At 41.2% G+C, this 24,611-nt stretch overlaps 2 protein-coding genes across 8 annotated transcripts in view; one reads left to right on the top strand and one right to left on the bottom strand.

Annotated features, from left to right (window-relative positions):
* Positions 1–297: 297 nt before the first annotated feature.
* Positions 298–23,471, bottom strand: SSR3 (signal sequence receptor subunit 3). The gene is made up of 5 exons (XM_060197614.1): positions 23,339–23,471; positions 22,288–22,414; positions 9,837–9,935; positions 5,413–5,544; positions 298–3,560 (listed from the first exon to the last, which is right to left on the bottom strand). Exons 1-5 carry the CDS (start codon positions 23,469–23,471, stop codon positions 3,494–3,496), a joined length of 558 nt encoding a protein of 185 aa, XP_060053597.1. The 3' UTR covers positions 298–3,493.
* Positions 23,470–24,611, top strand: part of LOC132540379 (uncharacterized) — a 92,171-nt gene continuing 91,029 nt past the window's right edge. For 5 of the 7 annotated variants that reach the window (XM_060197612.1, XM_060197610.1, XM_060197611.1 and 2 more), the window contains exon 1: positions 23,470–23,705. In XM_060197612.1, coding sequence (XP_060053595.1) covers positions 23,470–23,705 — 236 coding nt within the window. The remainder of the gene's footprint in view (positions 23,706–24,611) is intronic. The other 2 variants (XR_009551561.1, XR_009551560.1) reach the window with 2 other exon arrangements.

Here is a 24,611-nt window from a genome sequence, read left to right as displayed (position 1 = left end):
AGTAGAATCCATGTGTCAGCAGGCTGTGTCTCTGTCTCTCTGGAGTCCTCCTCCCAGCTCCTGAAGCAGCCCGAGACTAGCACTCTCAAAACCCCCAACAGGGTGGGCAGGACAGCACCACAGGCACATGAGACGCAGTCACACTGCCAGCTGCTTGCTACCACATGAACATGACTCAGCAAGCTCAAAGATGCATTTACATGTATGGGGAAACTAAACTCTTGACAAAGTAAGATAATAAACATGATGTGTTTTATTCATATGGTTTTTAGAAATAAGTCAAGAGAAAGTACAAAATTTAAAAAGGCAAAGTTTAATGATACTTCAAGAGCAAGACTGTCACACAAATTGGGTATGGATCCAATTCCCCTATTTCAGTTAACTTGAAACTTTGTAGAAATTACTCTTTCCAAGTTAGAATCATATTCCAAATAGGGCAACTAGTAAAATCTTACTAGCGAAGCATAATGCCTACCCAAGATTTTTATTACACATTATAAATGAGGAAAAATAGAGAAGTGTAAAATATTGCATCACATTAAAACTCTATCACTTTCAATTGCTGTTACAGAATCCCTTTTCTTTTATTGCGTTTGACATGCGGTCTCTTTGAGATAAAAATTCTACAGCAGGTTGCTGTTAACTAAACCAGATTCTGTAATTCCATGTACCACAACTGGGGCTATTGGTACGTGCCCGCTGTGGTTATGCACAGAAACCTACCGAACATTCAAAAAAGTTAGAACCCACTTCAGGATTATAAACACGAAAGTACGGAGGAAAACTTCAGGACCCAAACTAAATTTTGCTTACCCATCTTGTATAAAGTATTTAATTCAAGAAACTTTCTCAAGCTTCAGACAGCTAGACTTAACATACTGGGCACAGGAACACCAGGAGGGGCTCAGTAGACTTAAAAACAAACAAAAAAGGAGTCTTAAACTAATGTCCCTGTTTCACAGCCCATCTCCAACACGTTTATAAGGATTTCTAAGTGGATATGCCCTCCCATCTAGCCAAGGACTGCCATCTAGTGGCAATTATTTACCTGCAATTTAAAGAGACCTGGCCCAGGGTAGAAGCGGACACTGGACACTGGCCAGGGGTAGTCATTTTGTCAATTAAGCAATTACCTGGTACACAAACTCTACAGTGCCACAAGTCAAAAACTACTGACCAGTTATTTATCAACAGAAAAGGAAGTTAAAATATATTAACAAAGACACACCTCTCATGTGTTACACTTACTTTTTTTATGTTTATTTTCCCTTTTGTTGCGCTTGTTTATTGTTGTAGTAGTTATTATTGTTATGATGTTGTTGTTGTTGGACAGGACAGAGAGAAATGGAGAGGGGAGGGGAAAATGAAGAGGAGGAGAGAAAGACAGACACCTGCAGACCTACTTCACCGCTTGTGAAGCAACCGCCCTGCAGGTGGGGAACCAGGCGCTCAAACCAGGATCCTTATGCCAGACCTTGCAATTTGTACCACGTGCACTTAACCCGCTGTGCTACCGCCCGACTCCCTGTATTACACTAACTATACAGTGAATCTTACTCACTATCTGCCCCTCCTGTCATCCATGAAAAGCATACGGACTAACAAGGGTTCTGCAAATTTCTAGAAGCACGCATGAGTCCTCCCTTAAAAAAAGATCATCTGGCTATTATACAAAGGTACTCTTGCCTACCCTCCAACTCCGTCCTACCAAAGTTTCCAACAATGTGCAAAAGACAAAAGTCTGAGAAGTCCTTTCTATAGTTATGAATAAAAAAAAAAAAAGGGAACATTTTAGAAGTGAAAACTAAAGATTGGGGGCGGGTGGTGGCACACCCGGTTAAATGCACATAGTAGGAAGCACAGGAACCAGATTCAAGCCCCACCATCAAGGGGGGCGCTTCTCAAGCAGTGCAGCAGGTCTGTCTATCTCTTTCCCTCTCTATCTCCCCCTCCTCTATCAATTTCTCTCTGTCCTATCCAATAAAATGGAAAAAATGTCAGCCAGGAGTAGTGGATTCATAGTGCCAGTGCTGAGTCTGTGATAACTCTGGAGGAAAAAAAAAAAAATTAAGCTTTCAGTTAAGATACTGCTTTTCAGGTGATGCAAGTAAAAGCTTATAAAAGCTTTTCAACTGATAATACAAATGATATCTACACACATACTCATTAAAAAATTGAGAGAACCAGGAGATAGATCACCAGAGAGAGCAGAAGCCTTGCCATGCCCAAGTCCCAATAAACCTGGGAGCACCACAGCACCAGAGGAAGTCCAGCAAGTTATGGAGTAGTGCTATGGTTTCTCTCCATATATATATATATATATGTATGTATATATATTAAAATGACTGCAAGTCAGCCCAGGACCTGTGGAACTCAATATACACAAAGCCCCTGTGCTGCAAAAGAAGGGGAAGGGGGGAAGAGAAGAACTGCTATCTTGGCTAAACCCCCCTCACAGGCAAGACACCAGTTAATCAATCAATGGGAATCTATGGACTAAAAGCTCCAATTCAGGAAAGTCCCGATGGAAACATGCTGATAAGCACTAACACCACTCTAATTCCTTAGAGAGTTCTAAGAATTCTAGAACTAACATCAGTCATGATATTGACTTTTGGTCTTTTACATGTCAATAATCATGGAAAAGGTTCTCTTCTTACCCAGTATTGCCAGTAGCATGAGATCCTGGTCAAGGGAGAAAAAGAGACCAGATTAGTCTAACAGGTCACACCAACAAAGTGGGGTCAGGCTGACCTCTGCGCTCACCAGGAGCCAAAGCTATACAGCTGAGCAAGTGTGTGTGTTTGAACCTCACAGGACAACTGTCATACGCCATGGGACTATTTTTAGGTCACTGTTTTGGCTGCCTTCCTGAAAAAAAAAAAAATAAGAAAAGAAAATACACACACACACACACACACACACACACACACACACACACGTTTCTCTTTCCCAAGTTGATGGAACCATGTTTTTATAATTATTTCAAATCACAAGTTCAGCAACTTTGTAAGCATGTGGCTTCTGTTCAATCTTCTGTGGGGAAGAGAACTCAAAATGAGTTCAGTCCAGCTTGATGCTTAAGAGTTCAAAAAAATTTTGTAGTGTTGTACTTGGAACACAGAGAACCAGTTATTAACTTTTGCTACCACAATAAATAACGACAGCTCAGTCCAGGTTACTGTGACCTCTGACAGATCAAGGAAACAAGTTATTTTCTCCCCCTTGTGACTCTAGCACATTATGAGACACTCTGCCTTTTAATAAATGTCCTGGTACTTTGAGTTTCCCATCTGATTCATTTAATTTCAACACCCTGTCAAAAAAAGCCAACAAACAAATATTGAATTACATTTTGCTGGGGTTTTTCAAAACCTTCCAACTGCAGACTTCGAAACATCTTCTGTGTCTCCCACCCCGCCCTCCTTCCTGTATCACAGCCAGAGACACAGGGCCGGGGCGGGGGGTGGTGGGGAGTCGAGGCCACCACGGCCTACTTGGAACCAGTGGACAGGAGGGCGATGAGGCCTGATGAAGCACTTATAGACAAAATGTAATTCCTGTAAGAAGCAGACGTTAAGAAAAAAAAAAAAAAACAAGAACCCCAAATTAGTTTTGCAAGAAAAAAACTAACCAAACAAAAGTCAGTCTCTATAGAAATACCAAGACAGACACACACACACACACACACACACACACACACACACTCTGACAATGCTATACCTACCACTGCCACAATCACAACTGACAAGACAGAAGACCAGAAAGAATGAAAAACATGCACAGGAAAATGTGTTCCAATTTTTAAAAAGAAAGCACGAGAGAAAGAAGCCTAGAAGACAATAATCACTTTAAAGGACACATCTAAATTCTAATTGCTGCGGTAGCGCAGCAGGTTAAGCGCATATGGCGTGAAGTGCAATGACAGATGCAAGGAATCTGGTTCAAGCCCCGGCTCCCCACCTGCAGGGGAGTCACTTCACAAGCAGTGAAGCAGGTCTGCAGGTGTCTCTTTCTCTCCCCTTCTCTTGTCTTCCCCTCCTCTCTCCATTTCTCTCTGCCCTATCCAACAACAATATCAATAACAACAATAATAGCTACAATAATAAAAGAGCAAGGGCAACAAAAGGGAATAAATAAAAATTTTAAATAAATATAATTTTAAATAAATAAAAAATTTAAAGGCCTAATCAAAGAGCACAAGGAGGAAAAGAGCCTTTACTCTTGCCCCTTCTAAGAAAAATCACATCTCCCATGTCCCTTTGTGTTTTGGCCACAGTTGTTTTAAATTTTAAATAAATATAATTTTAAATAAATAAAAAATTTAAAGGCCCAAGCACAAGGAGGAAAAGAGCCTTTACTCTTGCCCCTTCTAAGAAAAATCACATCTCCCATGTCCCTTTGTGTTTTGGCCACAGTTGTTTTAAATTTTAAATAAATATAATTTTAAATAAATAAAAAATTTAAAGGCCTAAGCACAAGGAGGAAAACTCTTGCCCCTTCTAAGAAAAATCACATCTCCCATGTCCCTTTGTGTTTTGGCCACAGTTGTTTTATAAAAGCACCAAGGTTTGGAAAGTTTATTTCGTTTGCAGGACTGGATTGTTTGGGGCAAACCACGCCAGGTTTCCCAGAAAATTCAGCTGGAGAGGCTTGGCATTTTATTACATCATAATTGCCAACTGTTAAAAATCTGGCTGCACATTCCTGGATAACACCTACAATAAACTACCTTAACAAGGCCGATTCTTGCCTAATAGTTCAATTTAAAAGCAATTTGCAACCCTATTAAAGATAGTATGAAATGTATCATTTTTACTGTACTGGCTTTCCACCCAGCTCCCAAGCCCCAAAATATCAGCAGATACCAAGATCCTAAGCCAGGAGTTATCAAAGAAGGCAAGTTTTCTTTTGCTCGTTGGCACTTTTCATTAAATAGGTAGGTACATTAACATAATCATCTATGAAGGACTTTGTTATTTATGAAGTAAGATCTTTGTCATATTAGAACAACTATTAATTAAACTAAATGTCCTGGGAACTGAGAGAGAGCCTATCTGGTCAGATACAGCTTATCATATGCGAGATCTTGGTTCCAGTACTGGTGCCACTTAGGAATAATGGAGCGGTGCTGTGGTGTCTCTCACCTCTTTTAAAAACAGAATAGAAACTGGCCTGGGAACAGCTGCTGAATGATGCTCTCATATAGGTGTCAAGTTCCGGCACCCTATAGAAATTAAATCTCAAGCCAAAAGCCCTAATTATAAATGTGCAGAAACTTGCCAAAGGTCATACAGCCGCTTAATGGACGGCCTGTGCATTTTTTCTTTCCACTAAAGCATTCAAATCAAAACCCAAATGAACTAGTGTTTCTAGACTTCCAGAAAACAGAGTCAACTTTTACAAGGATACACTGTAGGGTTGAAGTTCTTCAATATAAAGAAGGAAGCAACGATGACCAGGACCAGGAAGAGAGTGTTGTTATAGAAGATGGAAAATGTAGTTGCTTCATAATCAGCAACTTCATTCTTCTTCCACAAGATCCTGTAGGCAGACACAGGTCACTCAGGTTGATAAATGGTATATACAGAATGTAAAGACTGCGGCTAGGCAGTGGCACATCCCATTAAGCGCCCACATTACCAAGTGCAAGGACCCAGGTTCAAGCCCCTGGGGAAGAAGCTTTACAAGTGGTGAAGCAGGGCTGCAGGCGTCTCTCTTCCTCCCCTTCACCTCTCAATTTTTGTCTCTATCCCATAAATAACCAAGTGAAAACAGTTTAAAAATGTAAAGACCACCTTGTGGTCCAGGAGGTGGTTCAGTGGATAAAGCACTGAACTCTCAAGCCTGAGGTCCAGAGTTTAATCCCCGGCAGTACACGTACCAGACTCATGGCTGGTTCTTTCTCTTCCTTTTTTCTCATTAATAAATAAATTAAAATCTTTAAAAAAAAAAAAAAAAAAAAGGGGGAGCCACCTGTCCATTGTAAGATAAGTACTTCAAAAATATTAATTTTTTTAAAAGTTTTGTCAAGGACCCAGGCTCAAGCCCCCTAGTCCCAACCTGTAGGGACGCCAAGTTCCATAAGTGGTGAAACAGTATTGCAGGTGTCTTTCTTCCTCTCTTCCCCTTCCCTCTCCACTTCTCTCACTATCCAAAATAATAAAGTCATCCCCTCTTTCAGCAGAGAGAGAAAAAAATCACTCTGCTGACACTAGGAGAGCAGTAGCTGTAGATGTTCCTCTTCCAGGCAGTCAGGGCTCCAGAGAAGCCTGAGTTAATGGCCGCTGGCTTAATTTCCACAGTGGCTGAGGCAGCCATCTTTCTCCAGTCTCACCTCCACCAAATTCAGTGATCTGCAGCCTGACAGCTTCAGAACACAATCCAGAGACAGAAACTAGCTGTGGTCTCCTGGAAATAATCTCGTCTATTACTCCCAGTTTTAAATAGTTTAAACAAGTATCTGCCAGGTTATTAGGAGGAGGTAACTTCTTTTTCTTCGCCTGGTATTCAATCTTGCTCATTTACTAGGACTGGATCAACCTTTTTCTGCACTCCTTTCTGCAGGCAGCAACAGGAAGTTCCAAGATGCCTGCGATTAAGGGAGCTTTCATTCCTCTTGGCTAATTAACCTTGAGATGCGGTCTTTAAGAGGGTAGATTGTGAGCCATCCGTAGGAAATGAAATCAATTGAGTGAATAAATGCACAGAGATAATAACTGAGAGGGGTGAGGCCAGCATTTTTTTTAAATAATAAAATGAAAGAGAGACAAAGAAAAATATCAAAAGTACACCATACACAGTACAGTAATTACTGTTTTTGTGAAACATTTACAAGAGTCTGTGAGTATATCTGGTCAAGATAGTTTTGTTTTTATTGTGAGTCGTTATTTTAAAAGGTTAAGAGCCACTGCAATTTCATGCCATAAAACGCTACACTACTCTGGAGTCAGATGCTAAGGACAGCATTACAGTGAACGTCATTGGGAACTGACACAGTTCATTCACAGATGTTCTAATCCAAGGTCAACCAGGCTGGCTGTAAATGAGAGGTCTCAGCACCATGTTCACACCACAAGTCTCTAAACACACAGCCTTAAAGCCTTGATTCTTTAAGTTGGAGGAAACACATAACCACCAAACTATAAAACTGATTAAAGAAAACTCCAGCTCACAAAGATGCAGAATCCTAACAGGATTTAATGCTATGAAACACTCCACACAGCTGCCTCTATTCTTAGAACTCTGGCACAAGACCCAAGGAAGACTGGTTCCTTTAGTAGACTAAGCAGGCTTTTATACAGAGGTGGCCCCACCCTCCAACACAGTGCCTCTCCCCAACTCCCTTTCTGCCATGCCCTGACGATGAGAACCATCTCCAAAGCAGCTCTGAAAGCAGCAGCCCAACCCCATGTGATCACTCCTATACCATGGGCTGCAGAGCCCACGTGTCCACAGCTTGCTTATCCACAAATCCTCAATCCCCAATGGCTCTCACCAGCTTTGGTTCTAACAAGCATCAATGGCAGGAAATCTGGTTTGGGAGGGCAATTGCCAAGGAATCTTATCCCCCGCCCACCCCCACCAAGAGAAAAGTTAAGACCATACTCATCTACTGTTAAAATGGATTAATGCTAAAAGACAGGCTAAGTCAAGGAAGAGTCTCACTTACATCTTGGGGCAAGTGTTAATAAATAAATCACCAGTTCTCCATGATTCGTGTTCATCCCAGAATGGATGATAAAGCAGCTTCATAGCAAAGCTATTTCAAATGATTGCAGATGGAACCATGAGAGAAACAAATCTGGGCAGAGAGGTGCTGACAAGCCTTCTCTTAAATTTCTTTGAGGCAGCTTATCCTCTGAGGGAGAACAGAACTAGATCTCGGTCCTAGTGATTAAAGGTTGATCACGAGAATAGATCTGAGCGCAAATGTTTTCACTGTAGCTTCATCAGACAAATACAACTAGCATGAATTTCTTTCTACTGACAAAACAAACTTTCACTCTTGTGGCTGCAACTCTAAAAATCTCCACTCCATACTATGAAATGTCTAGCCAGTAGCAAAGAAGTTGCATTACTGATTCCAACTCCAGTCTACCTCACAGCAAACATCTTCAAACTAGGTGTCTATGATGTTATGTTCTAGTTTGAGGACTGCTGCACTAAAGAATATACAACTGACCAGAAAAAAGACTTTCTTATAGTGTTGTGAACTCCCTAACCTCTATTCCTGTGGTGGTGGTGGGGAAAGTCACCTGAAAGTTATGTAACCAGACCTAATATAAACTGCTTCCTGACAGAAAGATTTCAGTTATAATTTTAAAACTGTGCAGTTAGTTTTGTAATGATGCTAAGAAGACAATCATTTCAATGTCTTGGTGCACTCCCAAAACCACTGTAGACTTGTGCATTAAGTTACTCAGTGTCCCTTATAGAAGGATCTACTAGATAAACTCCTTCCAAGATCTTGTGCCAGGAAAATGTTTCTTTTCAGAAGGACTTGCACACTACTTCTCCTCAGACAATGAAAACGGTGACCTCAGATGACTTCCCTGACACTTCAAAGCTCAACTGCTAAAACTAACTCTGAGGTGCTTGTTCATCTCCCCTTTCTCTTAAGCGGGTTCTGGTCTCTTACAGTTGTTTAAGTAAATTTTAAATTACACAGCTTTTTTGGAGCAGGATAGGATTAAAAGTTTCATTCCACAAAGTACCTAGTACAAACTAAAAAAGGATCTGTGAAACTACCTGAGTGCTGACTCTATTAAACATCCTATGAGTAGCTGGGGAAATAACTCAGCTGGTAGAGGACAGGACTTACATGTCCTGGTTCAAGACTGGCCATGGGCTAGAACAGTACTCTGTCCTCTCTCTCATGATTACAAAGAATAAAAAAGGCTGGCAAGATAATTCACCTGGGAAGGTACCAGGTCTGCCATGCGCCTGACCCACTAGTCCTGAGCCCACCACACAAGGGGATGCTTTAGCACTGCCCAGCTAGCTACCTAATTCTAGTGCTATCAGGCTCAACCTGACGCTGTCGACTGGCTACAGAAGAAGGGCAAACGCTAGAAGAAGAAGTGCTATCTAGCTACACAGAGATAAAGACAAAGACATGTATCTGAAAAGGTCTACCTGGAGCAGTGAAGTCTCAACAATGGGGGAAAAAAGTCTTTAAAAACAATAAAATAAACCATCTGGCAACTCTTAAGCACACACTCAATCATTCAGACTTCTGCTACTCAGATGTTAGACTCTTTATTAGGCCTTCCCAGGGCAGTCAGCAGGAAAAGCAGACTGGGTGAGGCTGACAAATGTGGCACACACTTGGGTGCCAAGAGACAAATCCAATTCATTTCTCTTCGTCAGAACTGGATGTTCTTCAATCAGAAAGAGAAATACCACCATCTGAAATGCTGGCCTGCCGTAAAAAGTAAACACTGCAGAGCCAGAGTGGGAAGGTGACTGGCTGAGAGTCTCATCACCGTCCTATGACAGAGCCCGCTCCCAAGTTCTGCAGCTTCCCAGTTGCAAGTCAAGCTCAAAGGCTCACCACAGCTGGCTATCTTCCTGTCATGGACACACCACACAATAATCTCTAGCCTTGAGTCAGACCATACTTCTATACCCGTTTTCTGTGTCAAGTGATCAGTAACTAGTGAAAAGTAACTAGGAGTAATGAAACCTCAATGCCAATTATTAGTCTTCCTTTTACTACATCTTCTGCAATACCCGTGTGTAATTCAGAACAGTTCCAATTGCCACATCCTCCAAGCAGACCTTCTGCCAAATGCCCCGATTGCGAGTAGCACATTTTATATGTGGAGTCAAACCTTTCATCCTTTTCCTTCCGAGACATCTTTCTGTTATCGGCTTCAGAGAGTTTTCGAGTCACTTCTTTGGAAACAGCATCCTCCCTCTTTTGTGCCACTCTGGAAGAAAAAGAATAAAAAAAGTTTCCACATGCTTCAGCAGGGAAGCTACGCTCTGAGAAACACTCTGTACTCATATTTTGTATTGGCAGCTGTATGATACTTTACATTTCAAGAAAATAAGCTGGACAGCAAGTTCCAAGTTTATTACACTGTGCAAGCCAAAAGAGAGGGCATCCAAGAAACTTCCAGCATGTGGTTTGTTATGTGCTTTGATTTCTGCTTAAATGGAAGAATTTTCCAAAGTTTAATATGGAAATAAAAGTCAAATATGACTAGCATAATTTATATTATATAAAATCACTAGAACTCCATTTTGTTTTAACCTATAATTACACTGTTCAACAAATGAATGTAATAAGATGTTAACAAGTGATAAATTACTTTAATTCCAGTAAACAATATGAGAGAAAAGTAGGCTTAGAGGAATTAGCAGCTGTAATCTCTTAAAGTAAGGTTTTTAATTGTACTATGAAGAACAATTTCACCAGAGAGAAGTAATACCATATGGTCAGGGACTGACACCACTTTTACGTAAGTAAACTGACGGTGGTTTGAGAGTTGTAATGTCGAACTAGCCAGAAAAGGAAAAAAAAAATGTAATATGGAACTAGCCAGAAAAGGAAAAAAAAAAAAAATGGAGACATTATTCAAGAGTTAAGATCAGACACTTCAGTGCGGAGTCAGATAAAAAAAAGACAGTAATGAGTGAATCTGATAGTGAGGCTGCTAGTGAAAGGGTTAAATTGGAAGTGACAAAATGCAAAGCTTCCCAAAGATCACTTAGATCCAGCATGGCAATTGCCTCTTTATATAGGAAGGACTCATAAGTAATAAAGAAAAAGTAGGGGGGTGGGTGGTAGCACAGCGGGTTAAGCACACATGGCGTGAAGCGCAAGGATCTAAGGATACTGGTTCGAGTTCCCGACGCCCCACCTTCAGGGGGGTCGCTTCACAAGCAGGTCTGCAGGTGTCTGTATTTCTCTTCCTGTCCACTCTCGATTCCTCTCTGTCCTACCCAACAACAACAATAACAACAACGACGACAATAAACAACATGGGCAACAAAAGGGAAAAAACGGCCTCCATGAGCACTGGATTGATAATGCAGGCAGAGTCCCAGCAATAACCCTTGAGGCAAAAAAATAAAAAATTAGAAGTCCGGCAGTAGCGCAGTGGGTTAAGTGCACAAGAACAAGGACCTGCTTGAGGATCCCGGATGGAGCCCCCAACTCCCCAGCTGCAAGGGAGTCGCTTCATAGGCAGTGAAGCAGGTCTGCAGGTGTCTATCTTTCTCTCCCCCTCTCTGTCTTCCCCTCCTCTCTCCATTTCTCTCTGTCCTATCCAACAACGATGACATCAATAACAACAACAACTACAACAAAAATAAAAAACAAGGGCAACCAAAGAGAAAATATATATATTTTTAAAAAATTTTTTTAAAAATTTAAAAAAGAAAAAGTAGTACATGATTATAAGTAAATTATAGACATTACCTACAGAGCTTCAGCATAAAAACATTCAACACAATAGTGAGATATATTAGAAATAATAAAACAGGATAGAGGTGGAGATCAAAATCTGTTCATTTCTGTGTTCCATTTCGTTCTGGTCAGTATACCAAGGTAAACAGAATGACATCTGGATAGATCCTATCAGTGATCAGCCAGTGTAACAGTTTGCAACCTTAACTTTAACCACAAGAACTCCTGGGTGCACCCAATGAGAAACCATCTAAATACATCAAACTTCTACTGAAAGAGCTACAGCAATATATTAACAGTAACACAATCATAGTAGGGGACTTCAACACCCCACTCTCTCAACTTGACAGATCATCAAGGAAGAAAATCAGTAAAGACATAAGGGAGCTAAATAAAGAGATAGATAAACTAGAACTATTGGACATTTTCAGAGTCATTCATCCCAAGAAACTGGAATACACATTTTACTCAAATCCACAGGGATCATTCTCAAGGATAGACCATATGTTAGGCCACAAAGACAGCATCAGCCTATTCAAGAGCACTGAAATCATCCCAAGCATCTTCTCAGACCACAGTGGAATTAAACTAACACTTAACAGTCAACAAAAGATTAGTAACAGTCCCAAAATGTGGAAGCTCAACAGTACACTTCTTAACAACTTCTGGGTCAAAGAGGAAATCAAGGAAGAAATCAAAATGTTTCGAGAGTTCAATGAAAATGAAGACACAAGCTATCAAAATATTTGGGACACAGCTAAAGCAGTCCTAAGAGGGAAGTTCATAGCTATACAAGCACACATTAGGAAACAAGAAAAGGCACAAATAAACAGCCTGATTGCACATCTTAAAGACCTAGAAGAAGAACAACAAAGGAACCCTAAAGCAACCAGAAGGACAGAAATCACTAAAGTTAGGGCAGAAATAAATAACATTGAGAATAGGAAAACCATACAAAAGATCAATGAAAGTAAATGTTGGTTCTTCGAAAGAGTAAACAAAATCGACAAACCTTTAGCCAGACTCACAAAACAAAAAAGGGAGAAGACCCAAATAAATCGGATAGTAAATGAAAGAGGAGATATCACACAACAGACACTGCAGAAATTCAACATATCATGCGAGGCTTCTATGAACAACTATATGCCACAAAGTTAGAGAACCTGGAAGAAATGAATGATTTCCTAGATACCTACCAACTTCCAAAACTAAGTAAAGAGGAAGTGGATAACATGAACAGGCCCATCACAGCTAATGAAATTGAAACAGTTATCAAAAATCTTCCCAAAAATAAAAGTCCTGGACCAGATGGTTTTACAAATGAATTCTACAAAACTTTCAAAGAAGAACTAATACCTCTACTTTTAAAAGTCTTCCAGAAGATTGAAGACACTGGAATACTCCCTGCCAGCTTCTATGAAGCCAACATCACCCTGATACCAAAAGCAGACAGGGACACAACCAAAAAAGAAAACTACAGACCAATATCTCTGATGAACATAGATGCGAAAATATTGAACAAAATTCTAGCCAACCGGATACAGCAGTATATCAAAAAGATTGTTCATCATGACCAAGTGGGGTTTATCCCAGGCATGCAAGGTTGGTTTAATATACGTAAATCAGTCAATGTGATCCACCACATCAACAAAAGCAAGACCAAAAACCACATGGTCATATCAATAGATGCAGAGAAAGCCTTTGACAAAATACAACATCCCTTTATGATCAAAACACTACAAAAAATAGGAATAGATGGAAAATTCCTGAAGATAGTGGAGTCTATAGATAGCAAACCTACAGCCAACATCATACTCAATGGTGAAAAACTGGAAGCATTTCCCCTCAGATCAGGTACTAGACAGGGCTGCCCACTATCACCATTACTATTCAACATAGTGTTGGAAGTTCTTGCCATAGCAATCAGGCAGGAGCAAGGAATTAAAGGAATACAGATTGGAAGAGAAGAAGTCAAACTCCCCTTATTTGCAGATGACATGATAGTATACATGGAAAAACCTAAGGAATCTAGCAAGAAGCTTTTGGAAATCATCAGGCAATACAGTAATGTGTCAGGCTATAAAATTAACATTCAAAAGTCAGTGGCATTCCTCTATGCAAACACTAAGTTAGAAGAAATTGAAATCCAGAAATCAGTTCCTTTTTCTATAGCAACAAAAACAATAAAATATCTAGGAATAAACCTAACCAAAGAAGTGAAAGACTTGTATACTGAAAATTATGAGTCACTACTCAAAGAAATTGAAAAAGACACAAAGAAGTGGAAAGATATTCCATGCTCATGGGTTGGAAGAATTAACATCATCAAAATGAATATATTACCCAGAGCCATCTACAAATTTAATGCTATCCCCATCAAGATCCCAAGCACATTTTTTAGGAGAATAGAACAAATGCTACAAATGTTTATCTGGAACCAGAAAAGACCTAGAATTGCCAAAACAATCTTGAGAAAAAAGAACAGAACCGGAGGCATCACACTGCCAGATCTCAAACTATATTATAGGGCCATTGTCATCAAAACTGCTTGGTACTGGAACATGAACAGACACACTGACCAGTGGAATAGAATTGAGAGCCCAGAAATGAGGCCCCACACCTATGGACATCTAATCTTTGACAAAGGGGCCCAGACTATTATATGGGGGAAGCAGAGTCTCTTCAACAAATGGTGTTGGAAACAATGGGTTGAAACATGCAGAAGAATGAAGCTGAATCACTGTATTTCACCAAATACAAAAGTAAATTCCAAGTGGATCAAGGACTTGGATGTTAGACCAGAAACTATCAGATACTTAGAGGAAAATATTGGAAGAACTTTTTTCCGCATAAATTTTAAAGACATTTTCAATGAAACGAATCCAATTACAAGGAAGACTAAGGCAAGTATAAACCTATGGGACTACATCAAATTAAAAAGCTTCTTCACAGCAAAAGAAACCACTACCCAAATCAAGAGACCCCTCACAGAATGGGAGAAGATCTTTACATGCCATACATCAGATAAGAGTTTAATAACCAACATATATAAAGAGCTTACCAGACTCAACAACAAGACAACAAATAACCCCATCCAAAAATGGGGGGAGGAATTGGACAGAATATTCACCACAGAAGAGATCCAAAAGGCTGAGAAACACATGAAAAAATGCTCCAAGTCTCTGATTGTCAGAGAAATGCAAATCAAGACAACAATGAGATATCACTTCACTCCTGTGAGAATGTCACACATCAGAAAAGGTAACAGCAGCAAATGCTGGAGAGGGTGTGGGGTCAAAGGAACCCTCCTGCACTGCTGGTGGGAATGTCAATTGGTCCAACCTCTGTGGAGAACAGTCTGGAGAACTCTCAGAAGGCTAGAAATGGACCTACCCTATGACCCTGCAATTCCCCTCCTGGGGATATATCCTAAGGAACCCAACACATCCATCCAAAAAGATCTGTGTACACATATGTTCTTGGCAGCATAATTTGTAATAGCCAAAACCTGGAAGCAACCCAGGTGTCCAACAACAGATGAGTGGCTGAGCAAGTTGTGGTATATATACACAATGGAATACTACTCAGCTGTAAAAAATGGTGACTTCACCGTTTTCAGCCGATCTTGGATGGACCTTGAAAAAATCATGTTGAGTGAAATAAGTCAGAAACAGAAGGATGAATATGGGATGATCTCACTCTCAGGCCGAAGTTGAAAAACAAGATTAGAAAAGAAAACACAAGTCGAACCTGAAATGGAATTGGAGTATTACACCAAAGTAAAAGACTCTGGGGTGGGTGGGTGGGTGGGGAGAATACAGGTCCATGAAAAATGATGAATGAAATAGTGGGGGTTGTATTGCTAAATGGGAATCTGGGGAATGTTATGCATGTAAAAAAAAAAAAAGAAGTAGAAACGCAAAGCAGAAATTGACTGAGTTTGGAGTATGGCACCAAAGTAAGAAAGCAGAAGTATACTAGAGTTTGCAGTGAGTACCTCCCTAATACTTCCTCTCCACTTTTCCAAGCTTTGGGTCCATGATTGCTCAACAATCTGTTTGGCTTTGTATGTTAACTCTCTTTTCAGTCACCAGGTTCCAGGTGTCATCAGGATGCCGGCCAGACTTCCCTGGATTGAAGACACCACCAATGTGTCCTGGAGCTCAGCTTCCCCAGAGACCCATCCTACTAGGGAAAGAGAGGCAGACTGGGAGTATGGACCGACCAGTCAATGCCCATGTTCAGCGAGGAAGCAATTACAGAAGCCAGACCCTCTACCTTCTGCAACCCTCAATGACCCTGGGTCCATGCTCCCAGAGGGATAGAGAATGGGAAAGCTATCAGGGGAGGGGGTGGGATATGGAGATTGGGCGGTGGGAATTGTGTGGAGTTGTACCCCTCCTACCCTATGGTTTTGTTAATTAATCCTTTCTTTAATAAAAAAAATAAAAAAATAAAAATAAAAATAAAAAAAAAGAACTCCTGGGGCACAAAGTAAAGCACAGACTCTGCTTTTCCCCATGCCTCCATCTCTAGCTCTTAGAAAACATTAAAAAAAAAAAAAAAAAAAAAAGACACTGCTAAAAGGAAAACCTTTAGTCAGTGTCAGCTAATTTTTTTCTTCTAACAAACTGGTAACTGGGAGGAGGAAAACTGATTTGTCTAAGAAAAAGATGAATAATAATAAGTTCTGTAACCTAAAGAAAAAGTTCATTAAGGAACAGACAGCAATCTTCTTAGGAAATATTTTAGGATGCCTTAATGTCCTCTTTCTTCCAAAAGCCCAACACTTTACCTGACTCATTTCACTATATAAAAGTTCTGCTCCAAAGGGCAGAAGCTTATCTCTTTGACTCTCTAGTATGCCAAGCACTCAACAGGTGATGCTTGAATTTCACCTCAAGACTGCTTTTTTTCTAACAAAAGCCAAGTGAGTAGAAATTAATAAAGTTTATAGCAAAAAATCTTTTCTGGCTAAAATGAGGGCAGACATATACAAATTGTTGTGATGCTGAAACATAAGGAATAAACCATTCTCCTAAAAGCTGGTGATTTCTTTTTTTTTTTTTTTTTTTTTTTTTTTTTTTTTTACCGAAGTGAATGACCATCTTCTGGGAAGTATAGGTTTTGAACCTGAAAACTGTCTGTCTGTCTCTTAGTCCACAGAAAGAGCCACTAGCCCAGCCAGATCTCACAAAAGCTGGTGATTTCTAAAGTATCTTACGGATACTTAAGTCAATAACCTGTCGAATCCTTTAAAACTCTATCCTCATCTAACGAGAGGCTTAACAGCTGATAAGTTATTATAACTCAAGAAGTTGCCCTATTCTCCCTCACCTCAGGGTTTTTAAAACAAACAGATGCTGAACATCCTAAGATACAGCAGTGAGTTAGCTGAGAGTCCACACTAAACCAGTTTTCAAGTATTTTTTACATCAGTAAGTGTAGTTTTCCAGAATAAAAATTAAGTAGTGCATATTTTTTAAGACATCTCTGAAATAATTTTTTAAGTTATGTGACCTTTAAGTAAAAATTCTTAAACACTCTCAAGCAGCCTCTTCAGCACTGTGCATATGTTAGTACGTCCCAGACAGTATGCCCCAGTGTATTACTCGGGTCATGTATTTACTCCTCAGCATCCTAGCGGGCACATGAACATCCCTGCTTCACAGCTCAGGAACTGAAGTCCAGAGAAAGAGCATGTCTGCCCAATGCTGTTCATGTCAGAGGAGCAGGAACTGAAAGCCAGACTTTCAACTCTGAAAACCCCTTTCGTTCTACTAACAATACCTACTCAGATTCAGCCTCTCTTTGGGTCTTGGAACCTCAACCACCTTGCAAATCTGTAGGTGTTTTGAGATTAGTGACAATATTTTACTTTAAACCACAACTATAATTAAACAGAAATCCCATTCTGATGATTATTACTTTAGTGGTGTGTATGTGTGTGGTGTTTTTTTGTTTATTTGTTTTTGTTTTTTACCAGAGCACTGATCAGCTCTAACTTTTGGTGGTGCAGGGGACTGAACCCAGGATGAGACTCTCTTTGTGTAACCATTATGCTATCTACCCCCATCCATGATTATTACTTTAGTAAGTCACTGACACTGTACTAAAGCAAATGTACCATCAATTGTTACAAGCCACGTAAAACAAGACCCAGCAATTGCCCTCAGAAGTCTTAATTTAAAAAATAAATAAATACATGAACATGACTTCTGACTCCAAAGGGTAAATAAAAAAATGATATGCAGAATGAGTAAAAAATACCAACTTGGGGGCCAGGTGGTAGCACAACGGGATAAACACACATAGTGTGAAGCTCAGGTACCAGTATAAGGATCCCAGTTTGAGCCCCTACAGTGGGGTCACTTCACAAGTGGTGAAGCATGTCTGCAGATGTCCATCTTTCTCACTCCCTCTGTCTTCTCCTCTCTCAATTTCTCTTTGTCCTATCCAACAATGACAATAACAGCAACAACCAAAAGATGGCCACCAGGAGCAATAGACTCATAGTGAAGGCAACGAGCCCCACCGATAACTCTAGATGCAAAAAAAAGGGGAGGGGAGGGGGAGAGGAGGGGAGGAAAGAAAAGAATTGAGTGGGGGCACCAAAGTAAAAACCCTGGGTTGAGGGTGACGGTGGATGTTCAACTTCATGATGGGGGAAGGGGGAGGATGGATATGGATGGAATGGGACACAGTCTTTTGGTGGTGGGAATGGTGTTTATATACACTCCTATTAATTTGTAGTCATAAATCACTAATTAATGAGGGAAAAAATTAATTGAATGTCTCATACTTTTTAAAGCAGACTGAATCTTTTTAATACATAGGCTAAGTCTGATGTTGACTCTCTTAAAAGCTTAGACCAGGGAGAACAGAAGCAACCCGTGGCACAGCTATATACAAATAATGTCAAAGGACATAAATTATGGTGATGTTGTGTATGATACAGCAAATCCTAACAAAGGGATATTTCAAAGTTAACCCAATTGCTAAATAATGTGATTATAGCAATAACTATCTATTGTCTTCTTAAACCCTAAGACAGCAGGAACCTCCCGCTTCCTCTATAGAGCCTATATTTCCCCAGTCCTGGAACCTCTAGGGTGGGACTCACTTTCCTGCATGCATCTCTCAATTCATACCAAATAATATTGCATCCGCCGGTCCCACAGACCAAATAATATTGCATCCGCCGGTCCCAACCTACTCAACATAACGAGTACCACCTCAGCATGCTTCACTTCAGACTGTGTCCAGAGACGAAAGGCATGGAATGCCAACCCTTCAACCCCATTACTCAGGTGAGAATTTTCCTTTCATAGTATTCTCTAACTCCATTTCAGATGGCTCACTTCCTAACAAAGTCCCAAAACCTAGATATAGACCAGGGCCCGTGAGATAGAGCATATGTTCACATGTATCCATAAATTAGGGCAAAATATATACCTGAAAGCAAAAATACACAATAGTCTGCAGTGAGTCAGCATAAAGTTCATAATGAAATAGTGTCTACTTAGACTTAGATACCTCCCCCCTCACCTACTTCCTATTACAGTTCTCTCACTGACTCCAAAGGTAACCTCATCAAAGCAAGGACTGCAAAAGCTGAATAAGGGCAAGAGACTGGCATACTTTCATGATGACTCTTTAGTCACTATCAGGCCACCCCATCAGCTGGGGCCCTAATCGGGGAGTCCTGAGATTCCCAAACAGACATGATGGGCCTAGACCTCGAATAAATCCCTCTCTCCATTGATACCAGTCATTTCTATCAGGAACAACACAACAGACCCCTTTGTGAGCCCCCATAGGACCTTGCCCTCAACTTGGATCAACAATGGTAGAGAATGTTCCATCCTCTGAAGGGAGGATGGACAACATACTCTATGCTCCACCCGAGGAAAATGGGTTTTGAAATTGGGGCAGCTTGGAACGTTCCTACTCATGACCACAAAATGTGAACTGAGATCTACAGGGAGGCAGAGGTCACAAAGGCTCCTAAACTGAATATGGGCCCCAGATCAGATCAAATTGATGGGGTTTACAGTCCGCAATATTTATACCCCTTTCCCATATTAGGGAGCTACTCTCTTCCCTGATCCAGCTTTCTGGTCCTTTTTCCAGCCATGATATCATCTCCCCAGACAATAGCTTGGATCTACCTGCATATCAGACTTCAGGCTAAGGGGGGAAAAAAAAAAACAAAAACAAACAAACAAAAAACCACTTGTATAACCACAGGCCCTTTGGAATTTAACTAAAATATGCCTACTACCTATCTATATAATGGAAGACACCCCTCCCCCCAACTCCTCATCTGCACTATTCCAGCCTTTAGGCCCATGATTGGTCAACAATTTATCTGGTTTTGTATGTTAACTCTCTTTTCAACCACCAGGTTCTAGATGCTAGCATGATGCCATCCAGACTTCCCTGGACAGACAACCCCACCAATGTGTCCTGGAGCTCTGCTTACCCCAGAGCCCTTCCCCACTAGGAAAAGAAAGAGACAGGCCAAGAGTATGGATCGACCTGTCAACACCCATATTCAGTGGGAAAGCAATTACAGAAGCCAGAACTTCCACCTTCTGCATCCCACAATGACCTTGGGTCCATACTCCCAGAGGGATAAAGAAAAGAAAACTATCAGGGGAGGGGATAGGATAGGGAGTTCTGGTGGTGGGAACTATATGGAGTTGTACCCCTCTTATCCTATGGTTTAGTCAATGTTTCCTTTTTATAAATAAAAAATTTAGAAAGAAAAATACCAAGTCATAATAGGACTAATTCCTGTCCTGCAGGAAGCTCACTTCTGAAGGCTTCACCACTCACAGATGGTCAGGTCACTCAAGACAGCTCAGAAGAGCAGAGGTCAAGGGCTGAATCCCCTGGAGTGGAGAGGGCTGCCTATCAGAAAGAGACAAAGAGGACCTTAACACTGTGCTAGTCTAGAATAGACACATGCAACCTAAGTTTCTACTGGGTTCAGAGACAGTGGATAAACCACAGGGATCATCTCTGGACACCTTAGAATAAACTCCCATTAACTGAGATCACATCCACATGCTTCTGTCCCTTATCACCAGAAAGAACTAACACAAAGACAACAAAGATAAAAAGGACCTCTCCAGCAAAGATTCCCATTTACATGTCTTGATGTAGCAGACATGTAAAAAGAGAGGAAGATGGACATTCATAAATGAGTAAGTCATGTTCAAAGGGTATCATTAAGGCTTTTAGAAAAACGAGTGTCTGATCTAGAAAGACAAAGCTAGGAATAGCAGAAGAGTAGAAGGCAGGAGACTTTATTCCAGGGGCCTGAAAATTTTGTCTTACTATGTTTAGAAAACATAGGCCATGATGAATTGTTAGGCAAGAAAGCAGCATAAGATGGTAACAGATGAGGAAGAATACATGCTCTTTTTTTTTTTTTAAATCAGAGCACAGCTTAGCTCTAGCTTATGGAAGTGCAGGGAACTGAACTTGGGACTTTGAAGTGGCAGGCCTGAGTCTCTTTGCTCTCTATCCCTGCCTGAGGAATAGGTGTTCTTTATCTCCTAAAACCTGCTCCTCACACACGGTGTAGATTCCACAGAACAACATGCTTTTATACAGCGCATGACAGGGAAGGACCTAGACTATGTGTTTAAAAGACTGAATGGAGATTTGTATAACCCAGCCAAAAGGGTCCAAAGTAAAGTGAAATTTTTGAAAAGAATAAGATTACGTGCATAAAGTACACTAGTACTTTGAATCTCAGTAAAATTCCAACTGCCTTTAAGAGAGTCTCCAGTGGGCAGGAAGATGGCACAGTGGTAGTACAGGGCCTCTATGTCTGAGTTCTAAATTGGATCCCTGGCACAACATATGCAGGAGTGATGCTATGGTTCATGTTGTTGTTCTCTTTCTCTCACTCATAAGTAAATCAATCTTTAAAAAGAAAGAACTTTCAAAGAAATGCAGCACTAAGAGGGCTTCGAGAAGCTGAATATTCTACTCTCCTAAGTACCAAAGTATGTATAAAACAACCTCAAAGTGCAATTAAACATCCATTCCTACCTGCTTCCCAAGACCATCTCACTCCCAAACAACAAAAACTACTACCATCCTTCCCTCAGTCTAAATTATTCTCCCACATTTTACCCTTCATGAAACCTAAGTACATAACTGTTTATGGGGAGTATGTACATTTACTGTGACACGGCTTAGGTTTTCTCTTCCAAAATGTGTTGGTGAAATAATAGTTGATAGTGTGATTTAAAAAAAATGAAAAAATAAAAGGAAACAACAATCTTTTACATTTTCATACACTACTAAGAAAAAAAGAGCATTACAAATATCAGTTTGGGGGGCTAGATGGTGGCGCACCTGATTGATTACACTCTTTACCATGCACAAGGAGCCAGGTTCAAGCTCCCACTCCCGGCTTGCAACAGGGAAGCTCCATGAGTAGTGAAGCAGTGCTACAGGTGTCTCTCTCTCTCTCTCTATTCTTCTCTTAATTTCTCCATCCTATCAGATTAAAAATTTTTTTAAGTCAGCATAATTATGAAAAAGAAAACAGTTCGTACCCATCCAAACAGTATGTGTTTCTTTTTTGAAAGAATTCCAGTTGGCTTCTGAAATGTGCATTTTGTCTTCCTCTAAACTCCATGATTAAAGCTAGTATAACTGTTCTAATTTCACTGGCAAAGTTTACTTCTACAGCAGTAACAGCCCTGCCTCTGCTTCAGTTAGGTAACAATCCCTCAAAGCATTCATGAGCTTTCCTCCCAAAACATAAGCATACCAAATGAAGATACCCCACTGTGCAAGAATGCAACATTCAATACACACTTCCACTTGTGAGATATACTTACTTGTGCTTGAGAACAAATTTCACATTTTTGTATGCAAAGGCTACCAAGTATGTGCTGACAAGGGTCATCACACTGTACAGAACAGCAGACTGAATTAGGTCCATATGCCATATTCGCCAATAGAGCCCTGAATTAAGATAAAGGTAAATAAATAAATAAAAGATGGAGGGGGAGGAGACATTATTACCAACCACTTACAAAACTCTTAGTTAATTATACAACTACGACTATACATACAGATCATGTTAAGGCACCCAATACAAGAGGACTTCCAGAGGTGGAATCACCGGCATAAAGTCTCAAGCTTTCTGTTCAGGACGTTTGCAATTCCATTATTAGTCAAGATAAAAACAGAACTTCTTCTAAAACGAGGATAAACTCTAGCTCAACTAAAATCAGAAATTCTAGCTTCAAATATCACTCATAAAGGTACCAAATAACGTGCAATGTGGGCGATCCCACAACCACTTGCGCTCCCAGGTCTGAGTTCTGCGCTGACGTGGCGGTAAGGAAACTTCCAGGCGGCCAGGGGCAGGGGGTCCACACCCCAGCGACTGCACTGGGGTTTGCTCTGCACAGACAGCAAGCCTGAGTCGGACTGTCCAGAAGTGCAGCAGTGAGACAAGAGTGGGAGCAGACCTGGGAACCCCAAGCTTTAAAAGCAACCTTGGGCGCGTCTGCGAAGACTTTGCATACAGGGGAGAGTTCTAGACGCGCTCCCATCGCGCGATTCCGGTTTATACGAGGGAGATCGAGGGCTCTGGGCAGACGACACACTTCTCCCATAAAATCGGGGGGAAGCAGCTCAGCGGTGCGAGGCGAATCACTATTACACCTCTGCGTGCGGCGTGAAGCCTGCTAATCGCCTAATTCATTCGGTCTCTCCAAATCGGGCACGGGCATAGGCTCACGATCCCGCAGGCTTCTGCTCGGGAGGTCGCCCCCAAGGCTAAGCAGCCGGCGTGGGAGGGAGAGCGGGATCCACACGCCGCGCCGGGACCCGCGGCCTCCCCGAGCCACGTCCCCGCCCCGCCCGCCTCCCCGCGCTCACAGATAGGGATGGCCGACACGATGAAGGCGTTCCCAAAGAAGAGTGCGGACGACTTAGCCGAGAGGTTGCGGCTAAAATCCTGCAAGAGCAGATCTTCCTCCGATTGCTGTTTAAAGCCGCCTTTAGGAGCCATGGCGGAGCCGGGAAGCGCACAGGCCAGGAGCAGAGCCGGCGCCAACTCCGGACACCTCTGGACCGCCCCCACGGCCGCCGCACCCAATCAGCGCTGCGAGGAGGTGGGACTAATACGAGAGAGGCTTCCAGGGATTGGTCGACATGGCGCTGTCGTGAATCCGGTAAGATTGGGCGAGCGCGCCAGACTTCCGGATTCCCGCACGCTCCCTGACACGTCGGCTTCCGTAAAGAGGTAGGGATTTGTTTAATAGGTACTTTTTTTATGAAGAAAACTTTATTGACACTGCACTTCACAGCAACTATTATTATAAATCCGAGTTTTACACATTCATTCATTCATTCATTCGTACAGAGAACGACTGAAAGTTTTACCCCTCCCATATAACTTGCCCTATGTGTCTATGTCATTTGGTTGCTCCTGACTGAATTGTATGCTAAGTAATAACCTGAATTGTAAGAAAATCTGCACATGGATGATAAGTGCTGAGAGCATAATAGAAGGATTCTCCACCCACCATACCTTCAAGGATAGAGAGAAAATTGCGCCCCCCCCCTCCCGCTTTGGGGTTTTTTCCCAGCTAATCAAGCAATCAAATTAGCATCAGAGGGATGGCAAGATAGTTTACATAGGCATGCATGCACCTGCGTTACCGTGAGTGTAACCCAGGTTTGAGCTCCTGATCCCCAAACCTCTGGGGGAAGATTTGGTGCTGAGTTTTCTCTCCCTCTTTTCTATCTCAATATCTTTGTCTCTCCCTTTATTTGGGGGGTGGGGTGGGGTGGGGGCCAGCCTGGTGTGGTGAAAAGCTGTAATGAAATAAAAGTTAATATCAGACATATTAATAAGAATAAAGAACAAGAACAAACATAACTGCAAATGTATAAAGAATACACATGAATTCTAAAGTTAATAGGGCAAACAAGGATCTGTATTCTGAACTACATGATGCTGTAGGGTACTAGGGCTTCAGAAAGAGAAAAGGGGTCCCACATGATGAGGAGGGGGTGACTCATGATGAAGATAAGATGCTCTGTCAGTAAATGTTTTTGTCCTGTATTTAGATAGGTTTCTGTGATAGGAAGATTTTTTGTGATAAATCTCCTAATTCTGAGCAATACTGCCAATTTTCATTCTTCT

Source organism: Erinaceus europaeus, chromosome 9, assembly GCF_950295315.1.
Source record: "Erinaceus europaeus chromosome 9, mEriEur2.1, whole genome shotgun sequence".
Taxonomy (NCBI): Eukaryota; Metazoa; Chordata; class Mammalia; order Eulipotyphla; family Erinaceidae; genus Erinaceus; species Erinaceus europaeus.
The sequence above is the reverse complement of the archived record's forward strand: the minus strand, read 5'-3'. Positions and strand labels throughout refer to the sequence as shown.

Coding starts and splice junctions, on each gene's coding strand:
- SSR3 (XM_060197614.1), bottom strand. CDS start 23,471: ATGGCTCCTAAAGGCGGCTTTAAACAGCAATCGGAGGAAGATCTGCTC. Junction 22,415..23,338: donor CGTGTCGGCCATCCCTATCT/GTGAGCGCGGGG, acceptor ATCTTAATTCAG/GGCTCTATTGGCGAATATGG. Junction 3,561..5,412: donor AAGAACTTCAACCCTACAGT/GTATCCTTGTAA, acceptor TGCTTCTTACAG/GAATTACATTTTGTCTATAA.